The following is a 16,407-nucleotide window of genomic DNA, read 5'->3' as shown; positions in this document are numbered from 1 at the left end:
TGTCTGTCAACTAAGTAATATTATCTGTTTGGGATTCCGTCCTGAACAAATGACTATTTACATGTGGTTCAAGTAACTCTTTATAGTTTTGGGACCGAATCCACACACAAATTAATATCATTGGAGCGTGCACTACTACAGAAACGATATAATCAGATGGGTTAATACGTTCAGTTTGCACAAACCGACAATACTAGTCTTTTTACTGCCGGTTGTTTAGGCTGTAGCTCTGGCCGTCAGTTATGGCCGAGGAGCTCATGGGGTTTTCTGTATGCGTTTTCATGTACGAACCAGGATTGACGCCAAAATTGACATCATTTTCATGTATTTTGCACATCCACAGCCAGCAAATTGTATCCCTAGCAGCTGGAGGCTGCACGACACACAGCCAACCAGCCATCCGACAGCATAGGACAAGATCACACGGTGGCGAGCTTCTTGCCGAGCATCATGTCGTCCGTGCTGAAGTCAGCCTCCTTCCGGAACGTTCCGCGGCCGAAGTCGAGGTTGTACGGGTCGGTGAGCCCATCCACGTGGTCGAACTCCGGCGTCCACCCGAGCTCCCTGGTCGCCTTCTCGATCGACGCGAAAAAAATGCTGCCATTGCAGGGGACATTGCGTGACTCAGAGTCAGTAACATTAGCCACCGAAGAAGCAACGATCTTTAGATATATCAGACGTTCAGACAGAGAGTTAAATTTGTTGTAGTGGACAAGCTCCGGCTCAGGGAACCTTCCAACCTGCATCAAACAGTAACAGCCGTTGTTGAACAGAGTTGGAGGCAGTTGAATCGGAAACCAGCACGATTTCTGGGTGAAAAATTCGTCACCTTTGCGCATGCTCATGCAAGGCCGTCGAAGGTGACGTACTTGGCCCCGGAGATGTTGAAGATCTGCTGGCTCGCATTCGGGTTGCCGAGGGCCAGGGTGAAGGCCGTTGCCAGATCCTGGACAGGAAACAAGCACAAGCTTCGGATGGTTGCAACATCAGACCTTGACATGGCCGAGTTGGGTGATCTGGTTGCTGGCGCCGGGGATGGGGATGGGGCGGCTGGCCTTGAGCCGATGGAAGAACCATTCCTCGACCGGGTTGTAGTTGAGCGGGCCATAGATGTACACCGGCCTGATGGGCGTCCAGTTCAGGCCGCGCGAGGTCAGCGGGCTCTCTGTCTCCAGCTTCCCCTTGTGCCGGCTCTTCGGGTCAACAGCATCGATCTGCCGGCCATACACAATAGCCATTACTCATGAGCATGTGATTGTGACCATTTTCATGGTGCTACTATGTGAGGATCCGACCATACCTCACGGTGTGGGAGAAGGTCTGATTTCAGGTATACTCCTGCTGATGAGAAATAGATGTACCTGAAAATTGATGATAAAATTGAGGATAATGAGATATGCATAGGATAGTGTAGATTGTAGTAAGTGTCAGATGAATTGACCGGCGTATTGTAGTAAGTGTCAGATGAATTGACCGGCGTACTGTTCCAGGTTGGGCAAGGCGTCTATTCTAGGCTCAACCTCGACAGCCTCGCGTCCTGAAGAACGATGAGGCGAACTGCGTTAAGGACATCAGGACGTCTCTGAACTGAGATATCAGACAATTGCTTCAAACTGGGATGTGCTAACTAGATTATGCTAACATTTCACTTAAATCTTTCACAAAACAAGGCTATGCAGGTGATCGAATCACCATCCTCCAAATGATTAGAATCGAGAGACAGTTGTTTTACAGTCTATGAAGTTCTAGATTTTCAATTTGGTAATTCTTTGGAATATTACCGTTAATGTCATAAACAACATCATAGCCCTTAGTAGCTAGGTTTGTTTTGACGAATTCGAAGTCATTCCTGTCACTTTTCAAGTGCAGAACCTGTACATAAACCACCCCAAATCCATCAGTTATATCATAACCCTATAACTGATAAACTAGTTATTCAGTGTTCGCTCAAGAAAAAAGTTATTCAGTGAGCCCTTTTACATTGTCCTAACATTTTACAAAATTCAATTCGTTGGGCAGATATGGAAATTCAATATGAGCTCCCTTTGGAAGGCAAGCGTTATCTGAAATGCAAAATCTTCTCCTGAGTACTCTGCAAAATAAGATCCTCACCACAGATAACCTTGCTACAAGAGGTTGGCCAGTCCAACAAACTTATCGTCTTTGTGATCAGGAAGATGAAACACCTATGCACTTAACCAAAGAATGTGTGTTCACTCGACAGTTAGGGGCTCAGTTGGCTCTGTGGTTCTAACTTCCAATCTTGGCACAGTTCTCTACCTTCAGAACCACAAAGGATTGGTGGACTGCCGCATCCTGCCAAATCGATGCACAACTACAGAGATCTTTCGACGGGTTGGTCATCAGCTTTTGGTGGAGTATTTTGAAGGAGAGGAACAATAGAACATTCCAAACTGTCGAATGTGATATCGTGCAGGTTGCTGAGTAGATCAAGCAACATTTCGACCACTTCCGTAGCGCCATGCTTGGTTGATTGTTGTTGTTGTTGTTGTTTCACTTTGTTGCTTTTGTTTTTGGTGAAGTATATGGTTGGCTTTGTGGCGCAGGAGTGAGTACAACCTCAAAAAGAGTCGCCCTGTGGAGCGGGAGCGATGCGAAGGATGCGCTAGGTAGTTTCCCTGCTCTTGTAGCGAGGTGAAGGGCGCCCTTTGTAGTTTTCGTGCTCTTAAGGTCTTTGTTTTTCCTTATCCAAACTTTACTCCTCTAATAAACTCAGCAAACCTCATGCCCTCGTTTCGAAATACATTGTCCTAACAATATGATACACTGTATACTTTAGCATCCTAACACATTCTTATGTACCACACATTACATCCGAATACTAGTACTGACACAGTGTGTATGCATATGCCCAAGAGGAATGGAAGAAACAACACAGCTTGGAAGAGAACTCTGCGTACTCTGCATCGGACTCTCCCGGCAGCTGCTGGGTGACCGGCGCCTTTCCTCTAGTGAACAATGTGACCTGACAAAAGACAATGTATTCATACTTAATATAGCCAAAAGGAACTTTAACTTCCTACGAATGGTTCTATTGATTCGCGTAATCGCTACCATCCCTGAGCATAGGCACTACTGACTTGGTGCCCCTCCTTGACAAGAAGCCTGCACAGGAAGACACCGATGAACCTTGTACCCCTATGACAAGAATGTTCTTGGAGTCTGCGGCTGCCGACACCTGCATCATCGCCCCCCTCGGCTGCCATGACGTCCTCCTCTTCTGCAAAAAAAGTTCGCATTTCTCAAACATTTCAGGTTTCTGCCATTACTGAATCCATCATGTGGAATCAAGAAACCAAGGTCTTCTTCTTCTCCGTCGATCACCTCGGTTGAGATGGACAGGGGAGGGCAGGAGGAGGCTGCTCTTCAGGGACGCTGTGGCCGCCATCTCTCCCTCTCTCCTCTGCCTTTCCTCTCTCTGTTCACTTGTCTCTTCTCCCTGTGCCTGCACTACTATAAAACAAGTACAGACAAAGGAAAGAAGGATGGGGCCTCGTTTATTACGGATGCCTGTGTATCTTTATTACGGGTGGTTTTGGCTTGTGTGGAGGGGGGCGCCAGCCCTATCCTCTGTTGGATCCTCTCCTTCTCATTCTCTCCTGTGTCCACTTTGCTGCATTCTGATAATGGGGACCTCTTTTTTCTTTCTTCCCCTTTCTCGGAGTCTAAAATATGAGGTGACGCCCCATAGTGTTTTCTAAAACTATTAAACTTCAATTTGCTTTTGGGCATTTGGTTGCAGTCGTTGCAGGGATAAATACATTTATTTAAAGAGGAAATCAGATTAGCTACATAAATAAGACATACAATTCGAAAGTAATATCAAATGTGAGGCTGACAAGTGGGGAAAAGATTTATGATTGGGAACTATTATCCAGTTTGAGGCTGACAAGTGGAGGGAGAGGCATGTTGCTGTTATTTTCCAACTAAAGTGATCTTTGCAAAGGTGACGGAGGGTTTTATAAATGAACTTCCAAGATTCATTTCATTATCTTCTTAACACCAAATTTATCATAATTTGATATTTCAGTATTAGAATTTTCTTCCTTGGTAGTTCTATTTGTAAAGCTGTACTTAAACAATTAAAATAGAACAATGAACGTTTTGTAACAAAAAAATAACAAGATCGTGAAATCTTGCTCTCTTATATATCAAAGGTATCTTTAGATGAATGAATGTGTTGCACAACACCATTTAATTCATCAAACAATCATCCTCACTAGAAAATACAAACTCTAAAATGAAAAGAAAAAAACTGTCTTTATTTGAAGTTTTGAACTACTTGGCATTTTGTTCATTACAACCAAAACTAACGTCAACAAAAATCCAAACAAGCACATGCTAGCTACCATACAGTTCCTTCAATGCTCGATTTTTATCACCTTCCTGAACCAGCGTGCGGAGTCCTTGGGATACCGAGTAAACGTCTGTCTGTTCACATATACAATTCCGAACTTTGAGGTGAACCCGAGCCGCCACTCAAAGTTGTCCAGCAGTGACCAGGCGAAGTACCCGATGACATTCGCGCCATCGTTCAATGCACACTTGAGCTCATGAAGGTACTTTTCGAAGTAGTCTATCCTGAAGGTGTCGTATAGTGCACCAGGCAACGTTTCATTGCCTGGCTGGTCAATGCCTACAAAATTTAATCACGAATTTGAATCAAGATTCATGCTTTTGAGATTATGTCCCAACGTTACTGTTTGTTTTCCGACAATTGAAGGGGAACTGGGACTTGCGGATTTACCATTTTCGCCGATGATCATGACGGGGTTGTTAAACTTCTCCTTGGTCCACATGACAGCCTTGTAGATCCCCCAAGGAACAACGTACAGCCAGTCTGAGTACGCCTGAATAAATGTTTACAGATCAGAGACTCTTTCACATGTTGTAATTCTGCTCATTCCTGAGTCAAATGTGAAATCAAATGAGGCGATCTATGAAAGCTGTCTTACCTTTTTTCCGATAGGCACACCGTTGCGCTCATCTGAATAGATGATCTAATGAGTTAGCCAGGCAGATATAGAAACAACACATAAAAGAATCATGCATTTACTAGCACAAATAAGTAGTTTTTTAATTTTATTTTGAAATGCATATCAAATAACCGTACATGAAAGTTTCACATTCCAATCATTTCTATAGCTCTTCTGCGTCTCGTTGATGTAGTTGCTGGCATAATATGTCGTGTAGTGGTTGATCCCAATGTAATCTGCTGAGCCTTTCACCATCGCAGCCTGCTCATATGTGAAATTGGGCAGCCTTCCCTGCACAGTCTTCTCCATCGTCTCCGGGTAATGGCCATAAGTGATGGGGTGTAGGAACCTGGCATAAAAAATTCAAATGGATGTTCAGTTCAACCTAGGCATCGCCGCACAGCGGTGTTAGCAGATGCTCATGATTGGGTGAGATTTATCACCAGCCGAGGGTGAACATCCTAGCTCGGTGCGCCGCGAATTCATCCTCGATGGAGTTGGTGAGTGACTCGTACCACACGAAGTCGAGGAGGATGCCAATCTTCCCCTTCTGTTGAGCCTGAAATGCACAATCTGGCATGACCATGGTGCAAACTGAAGAAACGTTAATGTGAATTGTTGGCTAGAGGGGCATGGAGCAGTCACTAGCCTGGTACTTCTCGCGGTATATGTTTACGGCAGCAGCGTGCGACAGGAGAAGGTGATGGCCGACAATGTATGGCTCGGTGGCGGAATTGCCACCGAACCGGCAATCGGTGCACCTGCCAGGGGCAAAGAAACCATCGCTATAGCCGTGGACGGCCATCATCCTGGGCTCGTTGAGGGTGAACCAGTTCTTCACCCGATCACCGTATGTCTTAAAGCAGAAGTCTGCAAACTTTGTGAAATCACTCCTGCAAAATGGTAGCCATAATCACTACTCAACTTAAGTCAACATAAGGGTACGCGAAAGTAGCAGTCAGAGATATAATTGTAGTCAGAGCTGACACAAATCCGAAAATATAGAGGATGAGGATCAAAATGACTTCAAATAGATCCGTGTTTATCATATATGCTACAATGAATTTTACATTGGTCGGCGACACTCCAACAGCAGCTAACGTAGCAGAATTCCTCAGTTATGACTATCATCATTCATATTTGACATGCGTTTCTATATTTTTCTTACGAACAATAGTCATGGATAAATCTTGAGCCACAAAGATGGTGCAGAACTGTTGATCAACTTACACAACTCTGGGGCTTAGCCAGCCGTTGTACTGATCATGGAGCACCTGAGGAAGATCGTAATGGTAGAGAACAACATATGGAGTAATATCTGATGAATAAAAATCGACCGAAAAGACTCATCAATTACATGCCTCCAAATCAGAAATGTACAAGAAAGAAATATCCACGGCAAGCACTCAAAGAATGGCAAAGTTCAATGTCTGTACTGTTTGCAAGCATGTAGTTGATGAGCCTGTGGTAATAATCCACGCCATCTTTGTTTATCTTCCCCATTCCACCTGCATTTCTCGCCCAAAAAAAACAGAAGCACCATCACTCAAATGAAAACCATATGATTCACCAATGGTTTTGAGTATGCTTTAACACACACTAGGGAAAATGCGTGACCACGAGATCGAGAAGCGGTACGCGTCGAAGCCCACTCTCACCATATTGTCCACATCGTCCTCCAAACCGGAAAAAAAAGCCAAACAGATCGTGAATCAAACATAAATCATTCAGAAACCCAGAGAAAAGAGGAACCGAGATCAGGTATTTCACAAACCATATAACGGTGGTACTCGTCGACCGTCACGTTCGCAGTCGCATTATCAGGAGTAGCACCTGTCCAAGCACATATGCAGCGTTAGCCAACCGCATCAGGGTGAAAGACATGCGTCGTCATGAATTAATCATAGTGCCATGTTGCTCATCTCATCATATATCTGTTTCTCACCAGGATATTTCAGGAAGGAGTCCCAGATGCATGGTCCCCTCCCGTACTTGAGCGCGTTCCCCTCCACCTGGTACGCCGACGATGCCGTCCCGAAGACGAATCCGGGCGGGAAGCTCTCCCGGGTGAGGTTGGTGTTCTCCCCCACCTTGCCGTGCGCGCCGAGGGCCAGGGAGAGGACGAGGAACCCTGCATGGAGCAGGAGGCGCAATGGCGAGGCGGTCTCCATGTCGTAAGGAGACAGTGGTGAGAGACTCAGAGGTGTGGGGCGTCTGATCTGCTTGGCTATATATGAAGTAGGGACAGCAAAGAGGACGCGATCAGGAAGCTGCATGCAGGAGCAGAACTGAAATAGTGGCGCTGGGTGTTTGAACAAGAGACTGTTTCTTTGTTGCCCGCGTGCGGCATGCACCCCTTCGTCGCCGGTGATTGTGGAGCAGTGGCTTGTACTGGTCCTTAGCCACCCGTTTGAGTTATATATCTCTTTTTTTGTCCGAATTTTGGATTAGGAGTTTGGTTAATCATGGCTCTGATAGTGCATGTTCCTCTTGATATGTTCATTGAGGCTAGGTAGAGCTCTCTCTGTGCTCAGTGTGACGTCCAAATTTTTGCCATGGCCCTCTCCATTGACCCACTTCAAACAGATCCAAACCCTGGAACGTTATTGAGGACAATGTCCACCGGGGCCTGTATCTCGCAGTGCGCCGCCCCTGCAGAACTTGCAGTTACCACCCCGCCAGCCACGTGTCTTCCTCACATAGGATTTTTTTAATAATATTAGTTTTTAGAAAATTCGAAACATAATAATCAAATTTACAAAATTACAAGAATAGATACATGTCGGCACACAGAGTGCCAACTATTTCGCGTGCCGACTTCATACCTGGCAGTAGGACTAGGGTCCTGTCGGCACGCATGTGTGGCCGAAAAGTCATGCTGGTATTGCACGTGTCGACAGGCCCCCGGGTGGACACTGATATGGCTGTCAGGCTAGGCGAGAGCCGACCGGCATCTTGGTAACCAGCATGCCAATAGGTAGCATTTCAGCAATTTTTTATTTTTTAATATTTTTAATTTAGGAAGAATTATATATTTAATGAGGTACAGCTAGAGCAAAATTCAATGTACATCCATATGGCTGGGTAAAGCATATGTGAGCACTAAATAATACTACTTGTAATATTGAAACATTAAAGCGCGCAAACCACCATAGGCCATACACTAAATCTAATATCGATAGTGGCATGTAAGGTATATTTTTCATTCCATCATAGGCATGTACCAATGAAAAACCTAACATGCCTTAGGGAATTTAAAGAAGCTACATTCAGAAAGTAACAACGATATTTGGGTGTGTACAGTACAATTCTGAAAATAACCTAGACATGTACCAACTTCAAAACCTAACATGCCTTAGGCAATTAAAAGTAGCCAATTACTACTGACACTCTATTGAGTGCCATATGTGTACTTTCCCTTTCTCACCACGTCAGGTCCAGCTTCACGAGCCTAATGTGCCCTCTCACACTTCTGCTCCCTATCTGCCTCATACACCTTTTCTTTTAGGTGATTCTGCTCTTCTCTCCTCTTACGCTTTTCCTCTTGTAGGCGTTTGCACTCATCGGGTTCCATTTTATGGAATCGTCTCCATGTCGCCCGGTGTTAGGTGTGCATGAGGAACACATCAGCTTCATTCTACTTATTATCAATCCATTGTATGAAGTTGCATAATGGTGGTGGAGATTACAAAAGAACAAAAAAATTGTATGTGGTAAATGACAAGTAGTTGTGTTTTAGTTCTGCAATATATGAGTACCTGGCTACAGTAGCCACAACGAATGCTACCCTCCAGATGATCGTACTCATAGTTGGAGCACATGTAGAACTTCCTGCCGTAAGAGTCCAAGAAGTCATTGGACTGTCTAACCCTACATAGGTCTCCACACCAGCACATCAGAACTTCAACCTCAGTAGGCAAAAGATCTAGCATTGACATCTTCAAGCGAGGATCAGAGGCCATTTTGATAAGAGGAGAAGGCTTTGATTTGTTGGGACAAGTTGCCTCCTAGCTTGCTATTTATATAGAAAATCAGTGCTGGTTCATGGACTGAGTCCATAGGGATTTCGCTTGAAATCTTAAGTTTGAAAAGCTACTTCTGGAAATGCTACAACTGAAAGTCTACTTCTGGAAATGCTACATCTGGAAAGTCATGTCTAAAAACCCTACTACCGAAAAGTCTACTTCTGAAAAGGCTATGTCTGAAAAGGCTACGTCTGAAAATACTACTTCTGTGCAAAGGCTAGTTTTGAAAAATCCATCAAGTTATGAAAAGGCTATATCGTAAATCCTTTGATTACGGTTAAACATTACAATAAGCATGATACGTGAAGGTTAACGATAATGTTAGCATAATTAATTTGCGGTAGTGCATCTATAAAAGGGTTCGCATAGTTGGAACCATAGATACATTGAAACAATGATTGCTAGAGGTGGGAAAGGGAGAAGAGGGTCTATTGGTGTGGGGAGGGCACCGGTGTTTTGGCCGGGTTCCTCTGGTCCTAATACGTATGAGGAGCCACTCGAGAACTTCTTTTTGCAGGTGAAGAGTGAGTTTTGACCACCCCATCATTTGAGGACTTACGACCACCCGAAAGAGGAGTGGACGAAGTGCTCCTATGGATACGATTGCATTGTACAGATGTATGATGGTAGCATTAACAGAGGCCGTCGATTCTTCTAATGTCCTCTTGGAAGGGTGAGATTGCCAACAAGTTCTATATTGTATTGTAGGATATTTTAGTCTATAATTTCTATGTACTTGCAGGAGTCAAACGATGACGAGAGCTACTACTACACGAGATGGGTCAATCCTCCCATTCAACAGAACATCCAGGAGTACATCCATCACATACAAGACCGTATCTTTGACTTGCCGTGTGAGGTTGATGCTATTCCAATCCCTCCAGAGCAGGACAAGCTGGTCATCCACATCGATGATCCTACCATATGCCTTGATCCCTAGTGCCATGCTCGTGTCACCAAAAGTTTCCTCCTCCACCACCACCACCACCACCACCACCAACGCAATATGGTGATAGGGGATGCTGGGAGTCAGGAGAGTCTTTGCAGTTCATTCTAAGTCAGTATGACTAGAACCAATGTATCCTGAAGTGTTGCATTAGCAATATGTTATATTTCTTTGTACCATGTTATTTGTAATTGAATAAATTATACCCGTCATGTAACATTGTATTTTGGTTGCAAGAGCGATAGTAGTAGGGTTCATAATGTGAAGGGTTTTTATTTGAAAAGTTGCACGTGAACGATTTATTGCCTTGCAGGAGGGCACGCTAATATGGCTTGAAAGTGGATACAATTGCATGATGCTATGCTTTGAGATGAAATGAGAACACGTATAATAAAAACATGGCTGATACCATAAAAGCGACATAAACATCCTACATGATATGACAACCACATAATGTAAATAACATGAACATGTCCAACTACTATCTAATGACGTAGTCAAATGGCGTCACCTCCGGCCTTGGGCACGCTTGTTTGGCATGCCTAGGTGCCAACGCCAGCCAGCTGCTCTATGATGCACTTGGTTGAAGGAGTACATCAGGGGCTCATGCGGAGGGTGGCGATGCCATGCAGCGTTTGCAGGGGTGCTAGGGTTGGGCTACATAGATGCATCGGTAGAGGTGCTGTCGCTATCTGTGACAGCCCCTCCTCGTCAAGCGTAACAACGAACCAGTTGTCTAGTAGGGAATGCATCAAGCCCGATGCAGCATCGAAGGATACTAGAACTATTGCATGGTAGCAACATGTCAAATGTCATGCATCACATAATATTTAAATTGTAAGCTACCAACCCGGAGTTATGAAATTGAGAGTGATGAACCTGGAACTGTACCACCCGAGTGGAAACCAGGAGTCATCTTATAGCACACCGGTGGTGGCTGAGGCAAAGTTGGTTCCATGTAGAAGCATGGTGCCATAGACTGAGTGCATGCCAGAGACCTCATGTGTGTGTTAGGCTCGACAACTTCTAGTTACCTTTGGCACCAAGCGAGGCGAAACCCATCGAGGGAACGCCGTTCGAGCTGACACAGACCTACCATTAGCGCTCTCGGGTCAACCCAAGGTGGGACCGAGTCCCACCAGTCCATGAAGTCTAGTAGCTTTGTGCCAACTTCCCTACATGTGTCTGACTGCAATGCAGGAGACAACACATTTAATATAACTAGCCTCAGTGTACCATGGCATGGTATGCCACTGCTAACTCTTTAGCAGAAGTGTCAGTGATCTCTGGGTCATCGTGCAGTGCCTCTGGAGGCACTAGGATGCACCTAACCAGTGTTGTCAGGTGGAACCAGCTCAAGTACGCTTCCTTCGTCGATGAGTCGTAAGGGTCGTTGGGGACATGGACGTCTGCAGCCTCATTTGCCCATTGCTCTAGCCATGGCTACATCTTAACTATCCAGGATGCATCATACGCAATGCCTAGACCCTTCCTCATCATCCTGCAAGACAAAGTTATGATTATGGAGCTAAAAACATGATTATTAAAGCATATGTAACAACAAATACTTACATGTGAGTGATGTTCATCGTGTGCCATTGCGGAGGGAAGTGCTGGTGGGCACCGAACTGCCTATAGAATCTATCCGAGTAGTAAGGCTCGACCGTGACGTCAAAGACCAGTTGCCACCTTGTAAGCTAGAGGGCATAGTCCTTGTGGCACAACTCGGAGAGGCCAAGAGGAGCGCACGTCGTGACCACATCATGGTCGTATGATGTCCACCGCACCCTATTCGTCTGTAGCTAGACGAATGCGACAATAAACTGAGGGTACGAAGTGTGTATCGTCACCGTCGCCCACCTCGGCTGCATGAAAAAGTACGGTGTCAGGCATATAATCATAATGAAAGAATGATACTTAAAGAAATGTGTTAACTTGTATTACTTACATCATGCTTGCACCAGAGAGAAAACATCAGAGGGCCATCTACTGTGTCGTGCAAGCTGAACTCATCGAGGAAGTAGAAAGAACTATCAAACTTGTCATACAAGCTCAACTATGGGTAGCCTATGTCGAAGTGCTCAATGACCATAGGTTCAAGAGCAACGGACAACCTGTGGTCGATGCGAAAACATCCCATAACGCCCGGTACATCTACACTACGACCTTGGAGCCCCAACTGTACTAAGGGACCTACTCCAGGGGGTACATCTACACGAAGAAGATGAACCGCTTGTTGACTGTGTCGTGGTGCGTGCTCGTGAAGAGGACTCCACCAAACAAACACAATAGGTACGCCTCTAGGTGTTGTTGCACTCTCCAGTCCTCTAACTTAGGTGTGAGGTGGTCCGCTTGGAACTGCTCGAGCCAGGCCTTTGATTGGCCATCATTCGAGTTGAAGTTCACTTGCTCTAACTGCTGACCCTCAGGGATGACTCCATTGAACCTAGCAAGCAGCTTGTCCCTCCAACCGGCATGCAAGTTGGCCCCATACACTGCAGTCCCTGCTAAGGGCAGGCCTAGTAGCAAGGAAACATCCTGAAGCATGATGGTAATCTCACCTATGGGCCGGTGAAAACTGTGTGTCTCCAGCCTCGAGCGGTTGACAAGTGCAGTTAGCAGTGCCCAGTCAAGGGGAATCTGGGGGCCTGATCCCTAGACGGGTGGAGGAGACGCGCCATCGGAAGGAGACCCAAGGCCCTCTATAACACCCTAATTTCTCAACTCTTTGAAATAGTAATAAAATATTCTTTTCTTTAGTTCAAGGTGTTAATCTTTGTCTCAAAACCGTAGGTGGAAAATTATTTTATAAATTAAATAATTGATTTAGACTATATTTATTTTAATGTGTTGCATTTATGCTGAGTCGAAGCATTAGAGTTTTATTGTCTAAAAAATAAGTTTTTGAAAACATCGATGTGCGCCATTTAGATTTTTGGAAAAAGTTGAAAAAGTTTCATAAAAGAAAATCCCTTCTTTCCGGGCTGAGCCAATTTCTCTCCCTCCTCCCCTGCCTCCCTACCGTGTAGGCCAAAGCCGTGCCCGACCCAACTCCAGTGTGTGCCGCCAGGTGAGGCCCATCGCCTTCCTTCTGACCCTAACCTGAGCACGTCGCGCCACCATGAGTCCAGCTCAAACCCGTATCGTGCTACCATTCGAGTCCATCCCAAGCACGAGTGCCACCGCCCTAGCCTGATCCCCAAGCCGAGCCACCCTATAAATGGAGGCGTAGATGCCTTGTTTTTCCGCTTGCCAAAACCCTAGCCACTACCATCTTCATTCCGCCTCAGCATGCTCACCATCGGCCGATTTTTGTCGTGCATTGCCGCATCGAAGCCGCTTTCGAGCTTCGCTGCAGCCTCCTAAGTGGATTCGTGCGCTCGCCTTCGCATCTTGGTCACCGGAGCATCACCGTCAATGAAGAACCGAGAGACTTTGCCATCCTCCCATTGCTGACCTCCTTCCCGTGTCGCACTGCTCGAGGTATGCTATCAAACAGGTTTGTCGTGCCCCCACCTTCCCGTTCCACCACTCGTCGTAGACCATAGCCCGCCGGAGCACTGTCTTGGCGAGTCCGCCACTATTGTTCCCCTCCTGTTGCCATCTTTTCTCTACCACCAGTGCTGTTTGCATCTCCTTTCTCATCCACCATTCGATCTCTAGTTGACGACTGATATTAGATTTGTTCCTACCCCTTCACCAACCTATAGGGCGATGTCATGTGTCAGTTTCATAATCCAGTCTGGCGCAACCTCTGTGCCATGTCATTGTCCACATCATCGCTACCTCAATCGTTGTGCCGATGTGTCTCGCCACATCTGCGGAGCCATTACCCAGTGAATTTCTATTTATTTTAATTTGAGAAAATTGGCAGTTTTGTATTTAAGCCCCTAAACTTTTCTATAAATTGTCTTTTTATAGTTTAGTTCCTAAACTTTTCCTTAATTACAAAATGGTCCCTTTATTTTTACAAAAGGGCACTAACCTTTCTATTTTATTCAAAATAGGTCCTTTTCTTTTTTAGATTTAACGCTAAACTTATTTTTAGCGTAACTTTCTCATTTTATCTCCAGGCGATTTTTACGCTCATGTGTTCATAGCAATGTGTGCTATCTTTTAGTACCATTTTCATGGATATTAGCTATTGTTTGGTGCTATTCTTAGATTGTTTTTTTGTGTGTTTTTGGGTGTGTATCGAGACCAAACGAAGAGCAGTTCGAGAATCTCTAAGACCAAGTCTTTGAAGAGTATGAGCAACAAGTTGGAAGAGGCAAGTGTCCTTGAACATTATGATCCTAGTTTTTCAAATGTGTTCTCTATTTCAAATATGCATGCTATTAATTATGAATCCCATTTACTTATAGTACCCTATTCCATATGACCCTTGTTGCCCTAGTTGTCAGTAGTGGTTATATTGGGTAGCTTATGCTTAGTTTTGCATATGGGTATGGTTGGGTTGTTGGTTAAACATGACTAATGGTCTCATCAACTATGAGATGGGAATACTAGTAATCGTTGTAGCAACATAGAACATAGGGATGTTGAGTAGAAGGTTAGATGAGGATGGTGTAGGAATGCATAGGTGCGTGGAAGCACTATGGTTGGTGGTAGTGTCTACATAGTATCCTAAAGACTGGTTCGTGGAACGGGCAATCCCAATTAATAGTTCAATCACAAGGTTTATATGGGTACGGCCTGGCCAATTAATTAGCAGATCCTCAACGTACTATAAGCCAAGGGTGGTGTAGGAAGGAAAGAGTGATTCTTTCTGGATCTACAAGGTGCAAGAGGGGGCTTCTGGTTGGTGCGATGCCACTTTGACGGCGGTGAAACCTCAGCGGGCTTATTCTTATTGGGAGGATATTTTGTAACAGCCTTGTAGTGAAACCTAGCCGCACACCTCAGAAGTGTGTAAGTGTTGTGATGGCACGGGAATACAAGAATCACCGCTCGTGGGTAAAGTTGGACGACCTCTGCAGAGTATAAAACTGATATACCAGCCGTACTCACAGTTAAGAGTGTCATGATCCCTTCACATGATTAGTTGGTTTGGGTTTTGGTTTTGGTGTGATTGGTGGTTGGTTACCTGTAATGGGTAGCAGTTGGTGGTTGGTTACCTCTGATGGATAACAGTTGGTGGTTGGTTACCTGTGATGGGTAATAGTGGATGTTTCTTAGTTACTTGCGATGGGTATCAAGTTGGTTGGTTTGGGAGCTTGATGTGGATTTCAGGTGGGTGGGAAACATGTGTTTATGTTTCTAGAAGTGGAAGTTTAATGATGATTCATCTAGTTAAATAGGATGCTTTTATAACTCTTGCGTTAGCATAGTTGACATTTATGCAAATTGTACCTGTTATAGCATGTTCCTTTATTCAAGCTTGCATGTCATTTTTTTCCCACATTTGCGGAGTATGACATGTACCCAGACTTGCTATTTCCATACAAATGTACCTCAAAACGCTGCTTAGACAATGAAGGAGAACCATACTACTCCACGAACAAAGATGAAGACTCCTAGGCTAGTGGACCCCCGGTCAATTGCTATGGAAGGTGGGAACTTCGCTGTGTTTTGCTAGTGTGCTTTGCTTAAGACCTTGAGGTCCTTTCTATTTATTTAAGTTAAACATTGTAATGATGGCACTAAGTGGGATACACTAATGAAGTCACTGCATGTATGAATCTTAATCCTGGTATACATATAGTTTACATCTAGTTTTGTTCCTTTATAAATTTAGTGTGACAGAGGTGGTATCAGAGCCATGTCGATTGTAGGACGCGAGCCTAGCTAGAGTGGTTGGGTTTTAAGGATTATTTTTGTCAAGAAAACTATTTTTGAAAATCCTATCTTGGCTTTTCTGTGCTTAGCTCTGCTATTTTTGTTTACACCCTATTACTAACTTCTTCCCATCCCATTCAAAATTTTGTAGATAGCCCGCACCCGTTAGACTGCTCGCAAGAGCATTGGTGGTCATCGCCTTACTCGACCGTTGACCTCAACCCGTGCTATGGCTTTCGCAAGACCGCAGTCGCCCCCCGTGTTCCACATTGGACCTGTGTCTACCACTCTGATGGAAGCTGTGAAGGATGGTTCCCCGCCAAGATTTTGGAGATACTTCACAGTCTGGGATGCGAGAAGGCACCTGACTTTGTAGGATTAAAGACTGAGTACGTCAATGCTCCTGTTGAATGGAAAGTCCAAGTAAGGATCTACGGTGCGCTACCAGAGCGTGGAGCCTACGAGGTGACGAGCACCCACCACGCCATCTCACCAAGAGCTACTTTCGAGGCTGGAATCCACGACGCTGCACGCCAAGCCCTTCTGGTCCTCTGCCACCGCCACAGCGATGACATGATCTTCACCCAGTTCATCCACTACACTCAGCGTATCAGTGGATACACCACCAACACTACTCTTCCTGTCATCGCAGAAGGCAATC

General features: G+C 45.0%; 2 protein-coding genes across 4 annotated transcripts; both read right to left on the bottom strand.

Moving 5' to 3' along the window:
- Positions 1 to 296: 296 nt before the first annotated feature.
- Positions 297 to 3,522, bottom strand: LOC133906603 (chloroplast stem-loop binding protein of 41 kDa b, chloroplastic-like). Of its 3 annotated transcripts, none has more exons than XM_062348553.1 (7): positions 3,346 to 3,522; positions 3,076 to 3,241; positions 2,922 to 2,986; positions 1,483 to 1,537; positions 1,301 to 1,361; positions 993 to 1,214; positions 297 to 597 (listed from the first exon to the last, which is right to left on the bottom strand). In XM_062348553.1, exons 1-7 carry the CDS (start codon positions 3,407 to 3,409, stop codon positions 469 to 471), a joined length of 762 nt encoding a protein of 253 aa, XP_062204537.1. In that variant the 5' UTR covers positions 3,410 to 3,522; the 3' UTR covers positions 297 to 468. The 3 variants fall into 3 exon arrangements, with proteins under 3 accessions (XP_062204537.1, XP_062204539.1, XP_062204538.1); XM_062348555.1 differs by having other exon boundaries at positions 297 to 740; positions 830 to 1,214; positions 3,346 to 3,519; XM_062348554.1 differs by lacking the exon at positions 1,483 to 1,537 and having other exon boundaries at positions 3,102 to 3,241; positions 3,346 to 3,518.
- An 860-nt stretch (positions 3,523 to 4,382) lies between these two features.
- LOC133905983 (beta-glucosidase 38-like) lies at positions 4,383 to 7,168 on the bottom strand. The gene is made up of 11 exons (XM_062347799.1): positions 6,943 to 7,168; positions 6,772 to 6,830; positions 6,598 to 6,673; positions 6,434 to 6,505; positions 6,228 to 6,315; positions 5,647 to 5,890; positions 5,441 to 5,556; positions 5,135 to 5,346; positions 4,977 to 5,008; positions 4,769 to 4,871; positions 4,383 to 4,657 (listed from the first exon to the last, which is right to left on the bottom strand). Exons 1-11 carry the CDS (start codon positions 7,166 to 7,168, stop codon positions 4,383 to 4,385), a joined length of 1,503 nt encoding a protein of 500 aa, XP_062203783.1.
- Positions 7,169 to 16,407: the final 9,239 nt, after the last annotated feature.

This window comes from Phragmites australis, chromosome 23 (assembly GCF_958298935.1).
Source record: "Phragmites australis chromosome 23, lpPhrAust1.1, whole genome shotgun sequence".
In the NCBI taxonomy this organism is placed as follows: domain Eukaryota; kingdom Viridiplantae; phylum Streptophyta; class Magnoliopsida; order Poales; family Poaceae; genus Phragmites; species Phragmites australis.
This window is presented reverse-complemented; position numbering and strand designations above follow the sequence as displayed.